General features: G+C 35.9%; 1 protein-coding gene across 8 annotated transcripts in view; it reads left to right on the top strand.

The window, feature by feature from the left end:
- ZFAND6 (zinc finger AN1-type containing 6) overlaps positions 1–21522 on the top strand; it is a 73439-nt gene that overhangs the window by 42651 nt on the left and 9266 nt on the right. For 4 of the 8 annotated variants that reach the window (XM_079128452.1, XM_079128453.1, XM_079128458.1 and 1 more), the window contains 3 exons: positions 14319–14489; positions 15013–15121; positions 16324–16424. In XM_079128452.1, the coding sequence (XP_078984578.1) occupies positions 14336–14489; positions 15013–15121; positions 16324–16424 (364 nt within the window). In that variant the 5' untranslated portion in view covers positions 14319–14335. Of the gene's footprint in view, positions 1–5634; positions 5757–14318; positions 14490–15012; positions 15122–16323; positions 16425–21522 lie in introns of all 8 variants that reach the window. The other 4 variants (XM_079128455.1, XM_079128457.1, XM_079128456.1 and 1 more) reach the window with 2 other exon arrangements.

The raw sequence follows: 21522 nt of genomic DNA on the forward strand, positions 1-21522 counted from the left end.
GATAATAGCAAGTTCTTGGTATTATGAAAATACTGTTGACCTCCTGGATCTCTGAAAGAATCTTAAGAATCCCTAGGGAGTTCAGAGAGATGCTTCAGAGTCAACTTAGAGGGTAGACTGCAGCCATACTTCTCCTGTGGAATCCCACCTCTGTCATTTACAAGTTGGAGATTTGCCTTAAAGGGTAAAAGAGATTCTTTAGAAGGGTTGGACAAGGAGGTGTGAAGCGTGGTTGAATGCATGAAAGCCATGGGTTATGTGGCTTACAAGCTTTAAGGTCAAAGAGGAGAAAATAAAAAGAAAGTTTATGTATACAGATCTTACGTATTACAGATCTTATTTTATGTTGAGTCTGTTTTGTGTTTTTGAGAAGAAAAGTTACTGAGTGTCCATGGAAATTTTGAGTGAGTTCCCCTCCTTTTTGGAAAAAAAAAATATATATATATTTATATTTATATATATATATATACTAAGTGGCCTTGTGTAGGTAAAAAGTAAGTCTTACTCTTTAAGCAATACAGAACCAAGAGCAGTTTTGAGAACATGAAATTGACTTACAAGTTAAATTAAACTCATAAAATTACTGTTTGGTATATACTAAATTAGGCAGATTGCTAAATGAACCCATTTCTAAGTGAATTCAATTGGAAAATATGTCAAATGCTTAGAGCATGAGGCTAGGCATTTTTGTCCATTGTACAAACTGTATAACCATGTTTTTCCTGCTTACCCTGCTGGCAGGCCCTGCTCTCTTCCTTAAACACAAATTCAATTTCTTTAATTTTATTTTTGTGGTACTGGAGATTGGACCCAGAAGCACTTTACCACTGAGCTACATCCCTTGCCCATTTCATTTTTTGTTTTGAGACAGGGTAACACTAAGTTGCCAAGGATGACCTCAAACTTGTGATCCTCCTGCCTCAGCCTCCCAATTAGCCAGTATTAAAGGCAAATGTACTGCCATACCCAGCCAAATTCAGTTTCTTTAAAACAATCTTTTTTAGTTTCTTGCCTTGGAGTAAATACTTACCTACCAGCAGCAGTATGCTGGCAGATGATAGAGCAGTTTCAGTCATGCATTCAACAAATACTAAGTGTCCAAGCTGGGTGTGGTAGTGCATGCCTGTAATCCCAGGGGCTCGGGAGGCTGAGGCAGGAGAATCTCGAGTTCAAAGCCAGCCTCAGCAAAAGTGAGGTGCTAATAAGCAACTCAGTGAGAACCCTGTAAAATAAAATACAAAATAGGGCTGGGGATGTGACTCAGTGGTTGAGTGCCCCTGAGTTCAACCCCCAGTACCAAAAAAAAAAAAAAAAAAAAAGAATTAAGTGCCTAACCATTTGCCATGCTCTATTTTAAGCATCAGTGAACAAAATGCAAAATGGACAAAACCCCTGTCATCATGAAGGTAATATTTTAGAGGGAAGACAGAATAAGTTTAATAGTAGATTAAGATAAAGGCATTAAAGAAGAGTAACACTGAGAAGGATTATAAAGTACAGTGGGGGCAATTTTAAATAGAGTATTGAGAGAGGCCTACCTGAAAAGGTGACATTTGAGCAAAGACCTAAGGGAGATGGAGGGAGCTTAGTCATAAGAATTTTGGGGAATAGAAGGAATGAGTACAAAGATCTCAAGATGGGAACATACCTGGCATGTATATAATGGGGACAACTAGAAGAGGAATCAAGCAATGGCAAGGCAGGGGGTGGGGCGGATTATGAGGATCCCTTAAGTCATCATTATGAGTTGCTTTTACCCTATGTGAGTTAGCCAACCAGTGGAGGGTTTTGAATAAGCAACCACTGTGGTTTGATTTATATTTTACCCAAGATCACTGCCTGCTCTATTGAAAATAGACTATTGGAAGGCAAGAACAGAAGCAGAGACATATACCAGTAACTATATAGTAATTATATTAGTCATCAGTAGCTGCATAACAGATTAGTGCCTTAAAGTAAGTTTAAAACAACAAACATTTTTTAAATGTTTTTAAAGATGCTTAATCTTTTCCCTTTCCTCTTCCTTTATCTTTTCCCCCTTCCCCTTCTTCTTTTCCCTTGTGTAGATTGAACAGAAGTCTAACATATTAAACTATTTTTTAAGTAGAAATTAGTAAACTGGAAGGGTATGGTGGTACCTGCCTATAATCCCAGTCATTCCAGACACTCAGAAGACAGGCAAAAAAGAACCACAAGTTTGAGTCTGGGCAACTTTTAAGACACTTTCTCAAAATGAAAAGGGCTGGAAATATGGCTTAGTGGTAGAACATCTCTGGGTCGAATTCCTGGTACAGCCTTCCCCCTACCCCAAAGATGAACTTAATCTAAAATTTGTGTGGAAATGAAAAGAGCCAAGAATAAAAATAACTGATGAAGTCATTAGTAAGAATAATACCAGATATCTAAATCTGATACTAGATACCCTTAGCAGACAAAGTTTGATTCTTAGTAATTGATTCTAATATTCCTAAGGATATTTTTAAAACTCTAGTAATTTAAAACAGGGTAAATACACAGATCAGTGGTACAGAATAGAGGACATGGACACAAACCCAAATAAATACAATTTTCTCATACTAGACAAAGGTGCCAAAAATATGCAATGGAGAAAAGATAGCCTCTTCAACAAATGGTGCTGAGAAAACTGGAAAACCATATGCAACAGAATGAAATTAAACCCCTATCTCTCACCCTGCACAAAACTCAACTCAAAATGGATCAAGGATCTTGGAATCAGACCAGAGACCCTGCATCTTATAGAAGAAAAAGTAGGTCCAAACCTTCAACTTGTTGGCTTAGGATCAGACTTCCTTAACAGGACTCCCATAGCCCAAGAAATAAAAGCAAGAATCAACAACTGGGATAGATTCAAACTAAAAAGCTATCTCTCAGCAAAGGAAACTATCAGTAATGTGAAGAGAGAGCCTACAGAGTGGAAGAATATCTTTGCCACTCATACTTCAGATAGAGCGCTAATTTCCAGAATCTATAAAGAACTCAAAAAACTCTACACCAAGAATAAAAATAATCCAGTCAACAAATGGGCTAAGGAAATGAATAGACACTTCACAGAAGAAGATCTACAAGCAATCAACAAACATATGGAAAAATGTTCAACACCTCTAGTAATAAGAGAAATGCAAATCAAAACCACCCTAAGATTCCATCTCACCCCAATTAGAATGGTGATTATCAAGAACACAAACAACAATAGGTGTTGGCGAGGATGTGGGGAAAAAGGTACGCTCATACATTGCTAGTGGGGTTGCAAATTAGTGCAGCCACTCTGGAAAGCAGTATGGAGATTCCTCAGAAAGCTTGGAATGGAACCACCATTTGACCCAGCTATCCCACTCCTTGGCCTATACACAAAGAACTTAAAATCAGTATACTACAGAGATACAGACACATCAATGTTCATAGCTGCTCAATTCAGAATAGCCAGATTGTGGAACCAACCTAGATGCCCTTCAGTTGATGAATGAATAAAGAAACTGTGGCATATATATACACAATGGAATATTACTCTGCCGTGAAGAATGATAAAATTCTGGCATTTGCAGGCAAATGGATGAAATTGGAGGATATCATGCTAAGTGAGATAAGCCAATCTCAAAAAACTAAAAGATGAATGATCTTGCTGATAAGCAGATGAGGACATATAATGGGGGGTAGGAGGGGTTAGCGTTAGGGTTAGGGTTAGGTTTAGGGTTAGGGATAAGGAGGGTGGTAAGAATGGAGGAAGGAAGGACTGTATAGAGGGAAAAGGGGTGGGGGGAGGGGAAAATAACAGAATGAATCAAACAACATTGCCCTATGTAAATTTATGATTTTTAATAAAAAAAATCAATTTCTCCTAAAAAAAATAAATAAAACAGGGCAGACAAATAGAATAGTGAAGCAGAATTGAGAACCAACGAAAAAAGCCATTCACATGTGATGCCTGTGGTATGGAAAAAGATGAGAATGGGTTGTAGTAGGAAAAGGATGGTCTTTTCAGTAAATATTTTTGGGTCAATTAGATATCCTATAGGGAAAGTATGCATCTTAAACACTACTTTGTTTCATACCAAAAAAAAAAACCTTGATGGACTGTAGATCTAAATATGAAAGCGAAATTGAGAAGAAAAACATAGAATGTCTTTATGACCCTGCAGTAGGCAAACATTTATTTAACATCTAAAAGCACCAACTATTTTAAAAAAGAACATTTGTTAACAAAATTTAGATTTAGATGATTTTGATCTAAGATACCAGAAGAAAAGTTGAAGCCATAGGAAGCAAAAGGGAAACAATACAACAGAAAACATGCACAAATATTCTTTTTTGGTCTGAGGATGGAATCCAGGCAGGTATTCTACCACTGAGCCACAACCCCAGCCCATAAAACTTCAGGCACTTAATAGAAGAGGATACAGAACATCTAAATGGCTAATAAGCATATAACAAATATGCTCATCAGACTTAATGGCAGTGAAAATTAATAAGACTACCTTGACGCATTACTACATACCTACAAGAATATTTAAAATAAAAAGACAGATATGTTAATTTCTTAGGGCTTTTGTAACAAATATAAACTTGGTAGCTAAAAGGCAAAGAAATGTTTCCCTTGATTCTGGAGTCTAGAAATCAGATATCAAGTGTTACTATATGCCTATCTTAAAACCTCCCTTCTCTCTGGCTCTTTATTCAAAGGATACGTGTAATTCCATTTAGAGCTCACCTGGATAATCCAGATATATCTTCTTCTCAAAATTCTAAATTTAGGGCCAGGGAGATAGCTCAGTTGGTAGAGTGCTTGCCTCGTACAAGGCTCTGGGTTCAATCCCCAGCACCCCCCACACACACAAAAAAAATTAATTTAAAATTTTTTTAAAAAATTAAATTAATTAAAAAATTAATTCTAAATTTAATGTCATCTTTTGCTATATGAAGAAGTACTTACAGGTTCCAGGAATTAGGACATGGACATGTCTTTAGGGCTATCAGTCCAATGCAACAGATAATACTGAATATTGTTGAGATATGGAAGAACCACAATGTTCATACTTTGCTAGGAGAGTGGTTAGTGTAACCACTTTGGCATGAAATAATAATATCCATATACTCTATGACCCAGTATATCCACTGCTAGGTATGTACTGAACCAAACTATATGTTTTTCAGCTAGAAGATACATAAAATAACATTCATAATTGCAATATGAACTAGAAGGTTGCAAAATTTATATTAGCACTAGAATAGATTGTGGTTTACTTATATAGCAGAATGCGCTATGTAACAATAAGAATGAATGAACTGTCAGTCAGATAAAACAGCATGGTTGAACCTCATGAACAGTTTGAGAGAAGCCAGACACAAAAATGTGTGTATGTGTACTATATATTATTTCATTTCCTAAAGTTCAATATCAGGAAAAAGCTACCAAGTACAGTACCCTTTTGATGAGATATCATATCTGCCAGTGGAGACTATTTTTATAACAATAACTGAGATTCCTATTTACTGCAGTAAACTTTATGTGGCCTAAACGTGGAAATGATGCATTAATTATTTGCTGGGAAAGAATATGTAGTATCCCCACAGATGTTATCCTCATGTTAGCCAGACTCGCGCCTTTTTGTCTTTCAGCCCAAGCAACAGCAGGAAAGAAAACCTGACATAGGGAACTGGGGACTGCTATACAGAGAGAACTACAAAGCATCCTCAGTACAGTAAGAACCCTAATCCAAAGTCCCTATTCTTATATCAGAGTGAGTAGCATTTCTCCCGTGTTTTATATCAAGTCATATTTTTTGATCTATTTACCTAATGAACTTTCCTAGATTTTTTTTGTTATCTCTGAAAACAAACTATCATATGGGCAATATTTGTATGTTCTTGGCCCCACCTTCAACCCCAAACATATAAAAATTATTAGGATATACCATAAATTCTACTTTTTACCCTTCTAGGATTTCCATTTTCTATAATTACAGAGAATTAGCCAATTTTAAGTGGTTAATCTTCTAGTCATTAAATAAAGACAAAACGGGGCTGGGAATATAGCTCAGTTCATAGAGTGCTTGCCTGTCAAGTACAACAAGCACAAGGCCCTGGGTTCAATCTCCAGCACTGCAAAATAAATAAGTAAACAAATAAAAATAAAGGCAGAAGGTAGGAGGGGCTTTCCTTACCTCTTTTTGTTCAGAGTTTATTTGTGAATGATAACATTTTTTTTAAAAATCAATATGTGCTGACCAACCAAACATGACAGTTAAATTTAACCCAAGTTGGCCAGTTCACAGCTTCTCTGGACTAACTCATCATTGTAAATTTATATTTCCTCCCTGTTTCCTGCAGGAGGAGAAAGCAAAACAGTAAAGTGAAAAATATTCATGCATTTTATATCTGCCTTAGGCTATTATTAGTCATTCTTATTGAATAGCTGTTTCAGTATAGAAGTTACAAATACTGCAGAGTAAAAACAGTTTTTCGTGATCTCTTTTCTCTCCTTTTCAATGGGAAATAATCATTTTTTGCTGGACATGAAAACTTTTAACAATAATGAAGTAAAATATTTTGTAGGATTCATATTAGGCATAACAGGAATTTGAAGAAGATACTTAACAGTTTAGCTGGGAAATGAGTTGTATACTTGTTGAGTTATATTGAGTGCCCCAAGGGGAGGTACAGGCAACTTTTTTAGAAATACAGAGCTGATTGCTGAAATAGATAGGATTGTTATAGGCAGAGAACAAAAATGGACAGCATTTACTAAGAAAGGAACCATATGAGTTAAAAACTTGTTCCTAGGAATGAGCATGAACCAAACGTTCTCTACTTTCAGGCAGAGCTGTTTTTGAGCTTCTGCTATGTTCTAGGCACTATTTTTATGCTTTCTGTATGCATTATTTAATGTGGTTACACAGATGATTTAAGTGCCCTCTTGGGGAATTGAGGCTACAGTACTTTAGTAACTTGTTCAAGGTAATAAAACAGCAAAACTTGGATTCGAACTGTTGCCAGCGTGATTCCCAAGCCATTCCCTTTCACATAGTGTACTTTCCATGGAAATTAAGCTGGTTGGGGTAATTTATGGAGAGCATGGATGATAGGTTAACTATTCCCCTCAGGGGCAATTATTATAAAATAACTAAATCAGAAGTAGTATGATAAGAACTGGGCATTCCAGGAGAAGTTAAATAAGTGGATTGGGAGGAAGGGTAGTAAAATAAAGGGAAAAAATTAAAATAATACATGTGTTATATATACAGCCTCTGGGTTCAGTCCTCAGTACTAAACAAACAGAAAACAAAACCAAAAACCTTGTAGGTGTGAAGTGACAAGAATTAACAACTGGAAAGAGTATGAGATATTTCAAATGAAAATTACTAGAAGTTGCTGATTGAGCTCTAGGAAATGAAGCAAAGGGAAATAAATTTAATTGACATGTTTGTCATAATTGAGGTTATTTATTTGTATTCATTCATTGCTGTTCTTTTGTCAGAATTTTAAGTTGGTAATAAATTTTCTTAGCAGTCTTAACACATTTAATTTTGAATTTTTCATACTGATAAGAACTTCTTGGGTAAAAAGACATAAAGCAAAAAACAATTTTTCTCCAGTGGTTACAGTTAGTTAGGCATGGTGGTGCACACCTCTAACCCAGTGATTGAAGGATCATAAGTTAGAGGCCAGCCCAGGCAACTAGCGAGACCCCATCTCAAAAAATAAAAAGGACTGGGGATGTAGTTCAGTGATAAGAGTGCCCCTGCATTCAATCCCCAGTACTGGAGTGGGGGAGGGGAGTGTTTACAGCTAATTAAAGCTGGATAATGTCTTAAGATTAAATAAATTAATGAAATTTTAAATTAATATTCAAACGAAAATAAGACTTCATGAATGCTCACAGAATTAGAGATATGGAGTCATTTTCCCATTTAAGTTCAGTTAAAAGATACTGATGGTAGCTACTTGCTAGATGTGCAACTTTGGGAAAATTAAGACTTTTTGAGGATCATTTTGCTCATTTTAAAATAGTGGCTCAGGCCTGTAATTTCAGCTACTCAGGAAGCTGAGGCAGAAGGATCACAAACTCAAGGACAGCCTGGGCAATTTAGAGAAACACTGACTCAAAAAATAACACTAAAAGTTGTGAAGGATGTAGCTAGGGTGGTAGAGTGTCCCTAGGTTCAATTCCCAGTACTGGGCTGGAGAAGAAAGAAAAGGATATTGGTAACACCAGCACGGGGTGTTCTTGAGAGGACTAAATGATAGATAAGTAAAATAAAAACAGTTTCTGCCCCACGGGAAACTCCGAATAACTACTTTATTGAGTACTCTCTAAGTGGTTAGAGGGAATAATGAGTTATAAATTTGATTATGAATGTAATAAAGAATCTGAACTCGAATTCTCTTCCATTCATAAATTTTTAAAAAATTACGCCATGCTAATCCATTTTTGTCTGGTAGAGTATTCTCACTGTGTCTCCTGAGATTTGTAGTGTTAGAATCCCACTGTGTAGCAGCAGTTAAGGAATTGTTCTACCTTCTTTTCATCTCTGATCATTTTAATGCCAGATTGTTGTGCTCTGCAAGTTGTTTACCAAAAAGTTACACCACCAAGGGGCAGCAGGACTTCCAGTTTCTCCATAGCTATTCTGTCTATACCATTATACCTTCAGATAAACTAAGTCATCCTTTTATGACTTTGGATCTTTCAGAATCTTTCATATGAAGGTACTGGTTTTTTTGTTTTTGTCCTCAAGATGAAAACACAGGTTGTATATTTTAAGTTCATGAAAGCTTTTGTGCCTTTTGATTTAAAAAATCATTGTTAATTTGTTGCTGTGCAGGGCATTTAGACTTGGGAAAATTGCTAGAGTTACATGGCTTTGAATTTTAATCTTACTGTTTTGAAGCAAGTATTATAATAGAAAAGCTTTTTGGTGGACATATTGTACTTTTTTATCTGTGAATATTTACTTGAGGTTTTTGTAAAAGTAGAGTATTTATCTCTTCTGGGTGTTTATGATTGCCAATCACAATTCTAAAAGATTTGTCAATATCATTTTAATGCCATTAATAGACAATATCATTTAGTTATGGTATAGACCAGTGTTTTTAAGTCTTTTTTCTCTATCACCCATTCCTCCCAAGAAGAGCCCTTTGAGACTCTGTGTGTGTGTGTGTGTGTGTGTGTGTGTGTGTGTGTGTGTGTGTGTATGTGTGTGTGTAGTGTGCTAGGGGCTGAACCCAGGGCCTAATGCATGTGAGGCAAGCACTCTACCAACTGAGCTATATTTCCAGCTCTATTTTTTTCTTAACTTACACCCACCTCTGTAAAATTTTAAATCCAAAGATAATACTGTATATCTGTTTATATATAGTATGTATATCTGTGTTTTATGTATAAAGAGGATTCTGTGTGCCTTCTTTCCTCAAAGAATCAATGTTTGCCTCCTTGAGGTGCTACTGCCTATGTTGAAAATGCACATTTTGGTGCAGCAGTGAATTCTCAAAATTTTTGGTTTTAGGACCTTACAGTCTCAAAATTAGTGACTAATATACCCTAAAGAGATTTTGTTTGTGAGGATTATATTTAGTGCTAACCATGATGTTATAAATGAAATGGAGAAATACTTTAAACACTTTATTTTTAAAAAATTGATGCAAAGTACTCCTACCCCCAAAATATACATACTCTTTAGTGATAAGAATTGCATTACTAACACATTTTAGCAAATTCTTTAAGGTCTGGCTTAATAGCAAGATTGTCATGGTTGCCTTTGATTCATCTGATACAGTGCTATAAAGCAAATCTGGGCTCATATGTAGTTGGAAAAAGAAAAAATAACTTTTTCAGATAATAGAAGTAGTTGCTCTTTGATACTACACTAAAACTTGACAGCTGCTATTTTGTAAGAAATAGTTGTGTTGTAGAATCTGAAACCACATAAAACCTTTTTGTCCTATCAACCTTGACATCTTTCATTTCTAGTGAATCTTCTGTTCATAAGTAATTTTGTACCTTCATGCATTGGATACTTGGAAAATACTGATTTACTGACTTATGAAGATCTTGCATTCATTGATTTAATATTGACTAATCACATTTCATTAATATCACTACTGATCTCACCAGAAACATTCAAAAGGTTAAAGACTTGTGAAGCTTTTTTTCATTTGAATGCTTGAATACTATCCTTGAAAGAATATTATCAGTGTGACAGGTCACTTCATTCATTTTCAAGAAAATATCTGCCACATACTGCATTCCGAATAACTAGTTTATCAGTCATATACTGCAGTCCAAATAAATAGTTTTATCAGTCATTTTTTCAATGTGAAAAGGTAATTTAGTCAGCTCACAATGTGAAAAGTTGCACATATTTCTTTATTCATCAGGAATGGTTCATACATGCCTCCCAGTTAGCTACACAAAATGTTAACAAGATTCATGTGTTTGGGACAAGATTTAATGAAATTAATATACGTATTTTTGAATACGAGGATTGAGCCCAGGGGCACTCTACCACAGAGCTATATCCCCTGCCCTTTTTATTTTTGTTTTTGAGGCAGGGTCTTGCTAAATTGCTGAGGTTGGCCTCAAACTTGCAATCCTCCTGCCTCAGCCTTCCAAGTAGTTGGAATTACAGGCAAGCACCACTGTCCCTGGCTAAAATGAATACTTTCTACTGTTGAGAGAGTGGTGGTGAAGACTCTTGACTATTAGTACAGTTTGGTGCCACTGCCTTGTTTGGACTCCTTGATTAGGCTCTGACTGTTTTATCCACTGTTGCTTTTGTACCACTAGCACTCACATCAGAATGGTGAGAAAGACAAATAACTTGTTAGTCTGAAAAGTCTTGACCTCCATAGCCTTTTATGAACCACGCTTTAAATGTGAACTTTGGTGTATCCAGACTTACCTGGATTGAAACCCAGCTCCATCACTTATTGACACAGTTATCCTGATAACACAACCAGGAAAACATTATACAAAAGAAGGCAATAGGGGCTGCAGGTTGTGGCTCAGTGCTAGAGTGCTTGCCTAGCATGTGTGAGGCCCTGGGTTTGATCCTCAACACCACATAAACATACATACATACATACATACATACATACATACATACATACATACATAAATAAATAAAATTAAGGCATTGTGTCCACCTACAACCAAAAATAAGTAAAAGAAAGCTATAGATCAATATCCCTCAGGAACATGGGCCAAAAAAAAAAAAATCAAAATATTAGACATTTGTGTTTTATACCACCATCAATATCTTTTAATTTGATATAATGTTATACAGCTACAGGAAAGGGAGGAATCTGAAGTAGCATATGTATAAAAAGATTGTATGGATTCTGAAATGACTTTTATAGAATAAGAAAGAAGCTTGTCAAAATCTTCAATTATATTCCTAGACTAAACATCTAAATACTAAATAGTTTTAGGACATTTTTTTTAAAGGCAAATATTAAGCCTACTGCTCCTTTTGTAATCCAGTCAAATGCTTTTATTGTTCTTGGTTCTGAAATTTATATTAAATCCTCCCTACCCATCAGCTGTCTTTTCAAACAATTTAGATAAAGGAAAACCTGGTAACAGTGAATAGTGAATTCTTCCCTTAGGTGTTTATCAGTTCAAGAAAATTTCAGTTGCAAAACATTTTCTCCTTTGGTTTGTCTTGTTCTTCATGATCTTTGAACATAATAATCTCTGCTGTACACATACCCCCATTTTGGAGTAACCTCCTTTTAGGGGGTGGTTGTTTTTTAATAAGAAAGAGCTTGTTATTACCGTCTGTCTTGTTATTCATGCCAAAGAACCAATTGCTGTATGGGAGAAATGGCACATGGGGTTCTTCCATCTGCTATAATTGATTATTGCTTTCATGTGGTTACCAAATAGTTCCTGAGTCACAGTGTCACTTGACTGATGCCTGTCTTATTAATTTTATTTTTAGTTTTTAAAATTTTAAATACTTTTAAAAATTAATTTTCTTTCCAATTAGGCAAGTAGTATCTTTACCTTACGGAATCTTGAAAGTACAGAAAAGGTATTAATCGGGGGGAAAAGTCATTAGTTTTGCTATCTGTGGATGTTTTCTTACTGCCCTTTTTGATGATTGATAGATGCTCTTTTCATCCTAATTGGCAACATATTGTGTGTGTGTGTGTGTGTGTGTGTGTGTGTGTGTATTTCTTTTGGGGAGGGTACTGAGGATTTAGCCCAGGGGTGCTCAACCCCTGAGCCACATCCCAGCGCTTTTATTTTTTGAGACAGGTCTTACTAAATTGCTGAGTCTGGTCTCAAACTTGTGATCCTCCTGCCCCAGCTGAGGCACTGGGATTATAGCTATGCGCCACTATGCCCAGCTCAGTTGTATATATATTTCATATTGTACCTTTTCATTCATTACCAACATTTTTTCCATCAGAAAATATTCTAAAATATTAATGGCTGCATAACTTGTCATTAGTATGTATCATACTTTTAAAAAAATCCATTATAATGCTGTTTACATTATGTTCAGTTTATCAATATTATGAATATGCTGTGAAGCGCATGCCTTGTATATTTTTCTTTATTCTTCAGTTATACTCTAGTTATTCTATAGGACTGGTCCTTAAAGGAGAATGATTGAGAGAACAATGTTTGTCTTTTATAGGACTCTTTTTAAAAAAAAATCATTTATTTTTATTGTTTGTTCTATTTAGTTATACATGACAGCAGAATGCATTTTGATTCATTGTACACAAATGAAGTACAACTTTTCATTTCTCTCATTGTACACAGTGTAGAGTCACACCATTTGTGTAACCATACAGTACATGGGGTAATGACGTCAAGTCTCATTCCACCATCTTTCCTACCCCCCGCCCCCTCCCCTCCCCTCATTTCCCTCTACACAATCCAAAGTTCCTCCATTCTTCACTTACCCACCTCCTGCACACACCCCTCCGCCCCCATTATGTATCAGTATCCACTTATCAAAGAAAACATTTGGTCTTCGGTTTTTTTGGATTTGGCTTATCTTGCTTACCATGATATTCTCCAGTTCCATCCATTTACCTGCAAATGCCATAATTTATTCTTTGTGGCTGAGTAATATTCCATTGTGGTGTATATACCACAGTTTCTTTATCCATTCATCTTCTGAAGAGCATCTAGGTTGGTTCCACAATCTAGCTATTGTGAATTGAGCTACTATAAACATTGATGTGACTGCATCACTGTAGTATGCTGATTTTAAGTCCTTTGGATATAGGCCAAAGAATGGGATAGCTGGGTCAAATGGTGGTTCCATTCAAAATTTTCTAAGGAATCTCCATACTACTTTCCCAAGTGGCTGCACCAGTTTGTAATCCCACCAGCAACGTATGAGTGTACTTTTTCCCCCTCATCCTTGCCAATACCTTTTGTTGCTTGTATTCTTGTTAATAGCCATTCTAATTGGAGTAAGATGAAATCTTAGGGTAGTTTTGATTTTTATTTCTTCAGTTGCTAGAGATGTTGAACATTTTTTCATATGTTTGTAGATTGATTGTGTATCTTCTTCTGTGAAGTGTCTGCTCAATTCCTTAGCCCATATATTGATTGGGTTGTTTGTATTTTGGGTTTAAGTTTTTTGAGTTCTTTATAAACTCTGGAGATTAGTGCTCCATCTGAAGTGCATGTGGCAAAGATTTTTCTCCCATTCTGTAGGCTCTCTCTTCACATTATTGATTGTTTCCTTTGCTGAGAAAAAGCTTTTTAGTTTGAATCCATCCCATTTGATTCTCGTTTTTATTTCTTGCGCTTTGGGAGTCTTTTTAAGGAAGTCTGGTCCTAAGTCAACATGATGACTTGGGCCTATGTTTAGAGATTAGTGTAACATATAGCAAAACTTAATGATGTATATTTTTCATTACTAGAAGAGTCCAACTGAACTATATTTAAAGAGTTTTTCTTAATTTTAAATGGTATGGTCTTCAAAACAGGTCTCTCACAAATTAAAAAAAGAAGGAAAGAAAAAGAAATGTTCAAGTCTGTGTCAGAGTTGCTGATGTAGAAATAAAGGGTCTGTGATCAAAGAAAAACAAACACAAAAACAGGCCTCTTTCCTTGTGTAGAGCTGATTGGAGATAAAAGTTCAGTGTGCCCTTTGGTTTTTATTTTCCATTAATTTTTGCCCTAGCTCTTGGGACAGTTATATAGAGTGGTTGGTGGGGAGAGGTGTGGTGCATATGTGGGGTTTTGTCCTTTATTATTTAGAAAGCATATTAGGATAATTATTACTGAAGTCTTGTGTCTGAGTTCTTTATTAATTCTGTATAAATTTCAGGTGTGCAACAGAGGAACATGGCTCAAGAAACTAATCACAGCCAAGTGCCTATGCTTTGTTCCACTGGCTGCGGATTTTATGGAAACCCTCGTACAAATGGCATGTGTTCAGTATGCTATAAAGAACATCTTCAAAGACAGAATAGTAGTAATGGTAGAATAAGCCCACCTGGTAAGTAATTCTGTAATTACAGTGATCTCGGTAATTCAACATCTCATAATTAAAATACACTTGTTTGGCCTAGTGTATCCAAAACCATTTTCTGCTGTCACATGGTACTTGCATTACCACATTTATCTCAGTAACATTTCTTTTATACATTGTGATCGTCATGGTGGAAAGTAGGGACTAAGAGTAATAGTGTAAAGCCATTCCACAATCTTATTTGCTGTGCTACAAAAACTCTTACTACCTTAAGAAAACAGGCACAGGGCTGGGGAGATAGCTGAGCTGGTGGAGTGCTTGCCTTGCAAGCACAAGGCCCTGAGTTTGATCCCCAGTACCACAAAAATAAAAAAAGAAAGAAAACAGGCATAACTCAAGTAAATATAACTATCCTTGGAAAGTAAAGTAATGGAGCATGGGCAATAAGAGGACTTTGGGGTTTTTTTGTTTGTTTGTTTGTTTGTTTTTAAGATGTTATTGGTCTGTCCATAGTATAGAACCATTAACATGAATTATGGTACTGTTACAGCAACTTCTGTCAGTAGTCTGTCTGAATCTTTACCAGTTCAGTGCACAGATGGCAGTGTCCCAGAAGCTCAGTCAGCATTAGACTCCACATCTTCATCTATGCAGCCAAGGTAAGGTGGACTTTCCAGATTGTAATTGGAAAACTCGTGAAAAATAAGGAACAAATTTTTTATTTTTTTGGCCAGTTCTATTAAGGAAAACTGTGTAAGCTACTTTAGGATTAATCGCCCTAAAATTATATCTAACTCACTAATTAGAAAAAGGTTTGTTTTTTTTTTTTCCACTTGGGAGTGAGATCTTTTAAGTCTTAGATTTCCTTTTCAAATATCTCTTCCTTTATTCCTCCTCATACTATATCCTGACCCACCCTAAAGTCATTTTGAAGAGTTTTGAGTCAGTTATTTAAATTGCAGTCTTAGTCTGCAAGTATTATTAGTACTTTGCATTTAAGAACTATTCTTGTTGGCTGAGTGTGGTGGCACACACCTGTAATCCCAGTGAATCGGGAGGCTAAGGCAGGAAGATCACAAGTTTGAGGCCAACCTTGGCAACTAAGTGAAACACCCTGTCTTTAAATAAATAAGTAAAAGTAAATAAATAAGTAGAGGGCTGGGGATGTAGCTCAGTGGTAGAACACCCCTGGGATCAATCCCCTGTACCGCCAAAAAAAAAAAAAAGTCTTGTCACAGGTTCTCTTTAATACCATATTGGGTATTATATTTGGTACTTATATTTGTTTTGTGTCATATTTTTCTTTATAACTCTAAAGTCAGAGTTAGAAGCCTGCTTACAGAAATATTTGTTTTATTCTGTTGGAACCAGTACATTTGTACTATATTTCTTTTTTCTAATTCATGAGTTATTCAGTTCTGTGCCAGAATATCATTTACAACTTTGCATTAGGATTCTTTGAACATACCTTTATCATGCTACTTTTCATTTAGTGCATTCACATGGTATTGCTTTGTTTCCAAAACACATACTTCTAGCCCAAATTAGTCTCCATTTCAAAGCTCTGTGATTATGTTATAAACAGGTGTGTTGGTGTTCTTATTGATCTACTTAGGTAAGTTGATTCTTAACTTATTTACTTTAGTTAATATGTGTAGAGATCATTTTTTAAATTGAAATAATGCTGGGATATGATGGTACGCACCTGTTGTCCCAGCACATGGGAATCTGAGGTGGGAGGATTGCTTTAGCCTAAGAGTTTGAACCAGGCTGGGCAACATATTGAGGCCTCATCTCAAAACAAACCAAAAAAATTTTTTCCATTAATAAAATAAAATTTAAAATATTTTTGCTTTTATAGCCCTGTATCAAATCAGTCACTTTTATCAGAATCTGTAGCATCTTCCCAAGTGGACAGTACATCTGTGGACAAAGCAGTACCGGAAACAGAAGATCTGCAAGGTTTGCATATGAACTACTAGCATGTAGTTTATCATTTATTAACTCTTGAGTATTACAGGCCAAACCCTAGCCTAAGCACATGTATTAAAAATTGCCTCCTTAAAATATTTATGTTTTCATTATGAAGAGAATATTTTAGGGGCTGGGGTTGTAGCTTAGAGCACTTGCCTAGCGCAAAGGAATGTGGTTCTTTGGATTTCAGACTAGGTTATCTGAGAAACTGTTCTACTTGGTTGGCAGGCACCCCCTCTTTCCCCATCTGTGACTTACAGTGCAGTAGTCACATTCAGTTACTTGTATTCACAAGCTGTGGTGCCTCACATTCTTTCCATGCTCTTTATATCCCAATTATACATGAATCAGAGTAATCTAAGGAGACTTGAAAGTTTTATGATGTCTTTCTTAGCAGGGAGACACAGTGCAAGGAGGTCATTTAGGAGGCTTTTAAATAATCTCTGCTTAGTTAGTTACATTCTCCTAATGTGTTAGCCAAGGGTGGATACTCTGGAAATAAGCCCAAAGATGAGCAGTGTATCATATGGCATGATTTAAAGAGAGAAAATGCCTTGACCAGTGACTGTCCATTGTGCATGGTGTTGGGATGGTAGTAACAGATATATCAGGCAATATTTGTTAAAGTTTGTTAAATTTTGAATTTAAGTTAGCTAATTCTCCTTGGTTTTTATCTCATTCCCAACAAATGATTGACATAACTAGCCAATTTGCAAGATTTTACTATAACAAACAAATATACTATGTGCCAACACAAGTTCTAATCTCCCTAGCATATTGTAAATTCATAAATATGAATCATAAGTGAACAATTTTTGGTTTTTTTAGTTAAATAGAAAAATTTAAGCCAGGTGTGATGTCACACATCTGTAATCCAAGCAACTCGGGAGGCTGAGATAGGAGGATCACAAGTTTGAGGCCAGCCTCAGCAATTTAGCAAGGCCCTCAGCAACTTAGTGAGACCCTGTCACAAAATAAAAAGGGCTGGGGATGTATGTAGCTCAGTGGTAAAATACCCCTGGGTTAAATCAACATTACAAAAAAATTAATTAATTAAGGAAGGAAGGAAAGACAGACATGAGGGATACTTTGAAAGCAGAAATAGGAAAAATGTCAAGATTCAGTTATCCACTGTATCAGAAATAAGGGGTCTTAAAGCTCCTGGTTTTATCATAATGGCAGTGGTATGGTTTCTTTACACAGGGAGGCTGAAAAGGTAGCATGGTTAGAGGAAATTTTAAGAAGTGAGGTGGAAGTGATCAAATTTCAAAATGAAGAGATCTTATTTGGAGGTACAGGTAGCTAGTAGGCATTTAAATGTGTGGAGTGATCAGTATTGTGCCTGAGATTTAGAGGTCCTGGGCATAGGCTGAAAAATGGGTTTAAAAACTACAGAATAAAAAATTTTAAAAATTAACAACTAAAAATAAAAACAAGAGAACAGTCAGGAAGGTGAGCCAGCAAAGGACAGAGATCTAGATCCTCATCAGTTTCAGACTGTAAAAGCCAAAGGAGAATTTCTAAAAGCAAGGGTTGAATAGCTAGCAGTTTTGAGAGAAAGAGAAGTTGAGAAGGAAGAAAACAGCCTGCTAAACACAAAGATGTCATGTCTTATGACAGAACGAATTTTAGAATGTTGGCTGTGAAAAAAATTGTAAAGCTTAAGGACAAAATAGTGATTGCTATATAGTTTAACAAAGAATAAAGATTATAGGTTGGTGAACTAATATATGAAGTACTTCTATACCATTCTGGTATATGGAAAACATAGTTTACTCCAACTGTCTCTGAGTACAGAGGTGATCTGTGATGCCATATTAAGAGAAATCTTTTAAAAATTTAGGTTCAGGCTGGGGTTATAACTCAGTGATAGAGCACTTGCCTAGCATGTGGGTTTGATCCTTAGCACCACATAAAAATAAATAAGGTATTGTGTCCATCTACAACTAATTTTTTTTTTTTTTTTTTAATTTAGACTCTTCATGTGTGATTTAAAGGACTTTTAAGTTGTATTTAACTTTTTTTTGAGACCAGGGATTGAACCCAGAGGTGCTTAACCACTGAGCCACATCCTCAGACTTTTTTTGTACTTTATTTAGAGTCAGGGTATTACTGAGTTGCTTAGGGCCTCACTAAATTGCTGAGGCTGGCTTTGAACTCTTGATCCTCCTGCCTCAGCCTCCGAAGCTGCTGGGATTACAGGCATGCGCCACCATGCCTGGCTAAGTTGCATTTAACTTTTAAGCACCTTAAAAAAGAAGTCGGCCATTCATAGTTTCAGCATAGCAAATATATAGACAAATCAGTTGAGCTTAAGAGATTAGTTTTCAACATGTAAAATATATATATATCTAGATATCTATACACACACATGTATGCATGATTTCCCTGTTTGATAACAAATTCAAAGAGTGTTCCTTCCTCTAAGGTAGGTGAAAAGAAACATAAGAAGTCTCTGACTGAGTCATGTGGTCATTTGAGCTAAAAATGGAACCCAGGTACCTGACTGTAGGCCAGTATTCTTTCCACTAGACAATTGTATATATTGGACTGTGTGGATATGTGGGTTCTTGTTGACATATCCAGTCCCCTCTCGGTTCCCAGGGTAGGATCAGCTGTTTTGGCAAGCTACCCAGGTAATCTGTTTTCTCCCTTTTCACTCTGTGTGCCCCCCACAAAGGAAATTTATTTAGACAGGAAGACCATCCCTCAGGGAGAGTATATATGAGTAGCTGCTCTGTGGCTAAATAAGAATTTCCTAACATTTTTCATTGGGGTTTTCAGAACAGCTTTTTTCTCTATAGGTATTCTGCTTATAATTAGGGAATGCTGCCACCAGGTGGGTGGTACTGCTTTCATTTTGGCTTTTTGGCTCTGAAGAGTTTTCCTCATATTTAAATGAGAATTTAGCATATTGCAGCATGTTTGTCATTTAATTATGTTTTTAATTTAAAAAATAACAGTACCTCATGTGGTGTCACTTAGGAATATAGGTCAGATTCCAGTTCACAAAAACTAGATTTTGGGGCTGGGGTTGTGACTCTGTTAGAGCACTCGCCAACATGTGTGAGGCACTGGGTTCAATCCTTAGCACCACATAAAAATAAATAAATAAATAAAGGTGTTGTGTCCGTCCACAACTAAAAACAATATTTTTTTTTAAAAACTAGCTTTTATTGTTGTTTAAATACTTTAAAGCATTTTGGCATACTTGCAACTACCATACTTAATTGACTGACTTACTAAATAGTATGCTTGACTTTGATTTCCCTTTCAGTCCCAGATCTTGGGTCATAACTAAAAAGAATGGAATTTAGAGATAGAGGTACTGTTTTCATATCTTGATAACTTCTCTCAGACATGTTTTTTATTATTTTTAAAGGAGAATAATAGCCCATATCCACTTTAATAGGATATTAAAAGTTTATTGAGCACAAAGGCGAAATGAGCTTTATAGATTGCAAAGGATATTTTTTAACTTTGTGCATTGTCCAAGTAATTTGGAAGTTATAGGAGACTTAGAATAAGAATTATAAAGCTTCCCCAATAGTAGAATAAAATACTAAGGTGGTGAGCTGTACATCATTGAAGATTTCTAGGAGCACTAAGTTATTGTTAAGATATTGGAAAATGCTGCACTAAGTGGAGGGTGAACTGGAATTTCCAGGTGCTTTCCAAATCTGAGGGTTCTTGACTTCTTACAAAGATGGTTTGTTAAATCATTAGTTCTCAGCAAAGGGGAATAATCCCCTTAGGCTAATTTAGGAAAGACCGTGTGGATTAAATAATCAGGAATTTCTTCTGATTTTGAAGAATGGGTGAGAATAGCCAAAACAATCTTGAAGAATAAAAACAAAGTTGGAGAACTAACAATTCCCAATTTTAAAATTTAATATAAGGTACAGAAATCGAAACTGTGACATTGGCATGAATACTCATTATAGATCAGTGGAACAGTATTCTAGAGTACAGAAATACACTCAAATATTATGGCAGTTGATTTTTCAATAATAGTGCTAAGATCATTCAAAGGGAAAGTAATTTTTTTTTTTTTCAACAAATAATTCTGGGACAACCTCATCCACATTCAAAAGAATGAATTGGGCCCATATCTCTATACAGATTCACCCAAAACACATCAAAGACTTAAATAAACGTAAGAGCTAAAACTGTTAAAAACTCTTAAAATGTAAAATTTTATGACCTTGAATTAGGCAGTGATTTCTTAGATACAGCACCTAAAGCAATAACAATCAAACAAGAGGATAGATTGCATTACATGTAATTAGTAAAAATAATAAGTGTAGAAATTGGAACCCTTATACATTGTTGGTGGGATTTTGAAATGGTAACAATGTTTTGGAAAACAATTTAGCAGTTACTCAGAAAGTAAACTTGATTTGGGGACATTTCCTGTAACCTCAGGTACTTGGGAGGCTGAAGCAGGAGGATCACAAGTTGAATAGTCTGGAACTTAGGGAGACCCTGACTAAAAATTAAAAGGGCTGGAGATATAGCTCAATGGTAGAATACCTCTGGGTTCAGTTCCCAGTACAGTGGGAAGGAGAAAAAAAAAAAAAGATAAATAGAATTACCATATGACTAAGCATTTTCAATCCTAAGAGTCCTGGGCTAGAGGCCAGGGTTCAGTCCTCAACACAAAAGAAGGGGAGTAGGGAGGAGGGAAGGGAAAAAGAAAAAGAAGAAAGAAAAACATGTCTACACAAATATTTGTACATGAATGCTAATAGTAACATTGTCACAATAACCACCACCCCCACCCCCCAAAAAAAAAAAATAGGAAACAACTCAGAGGGCCATGAACAGATGATTGGAGAAACAAAACAGTATGTCCATACACCGGAATATCATTCAGCCAAAACAGTAAGAAAATTCTGATTTATGCCACCGATGGATGAACCTTGAAATATTATGCTAAATAAAAGAAGCCAGCTACTAAAGACCACATACTGTATCTTGCCAGTTTATATAGAATATGTGTAATAGGCCTAGCTATACATGCAGAAAGATTAGGAGTTGCCAGGAGCTGTGGGAAGTAGGGAGTTAATATGTATGAGGTTTGTTT

Source organism: Sciurus vulgaris (genome assembly GCF_902686455.1).
Source record: "Sciurus vulgaris genome assembly, chromosome: 2".
NCBI classification, from domain to species: Eukaryota; Metazoa; Chordata; class Mammalia; order Rodentia; family Sciuridae; genus Sciurus; species Sciurus vulgaris.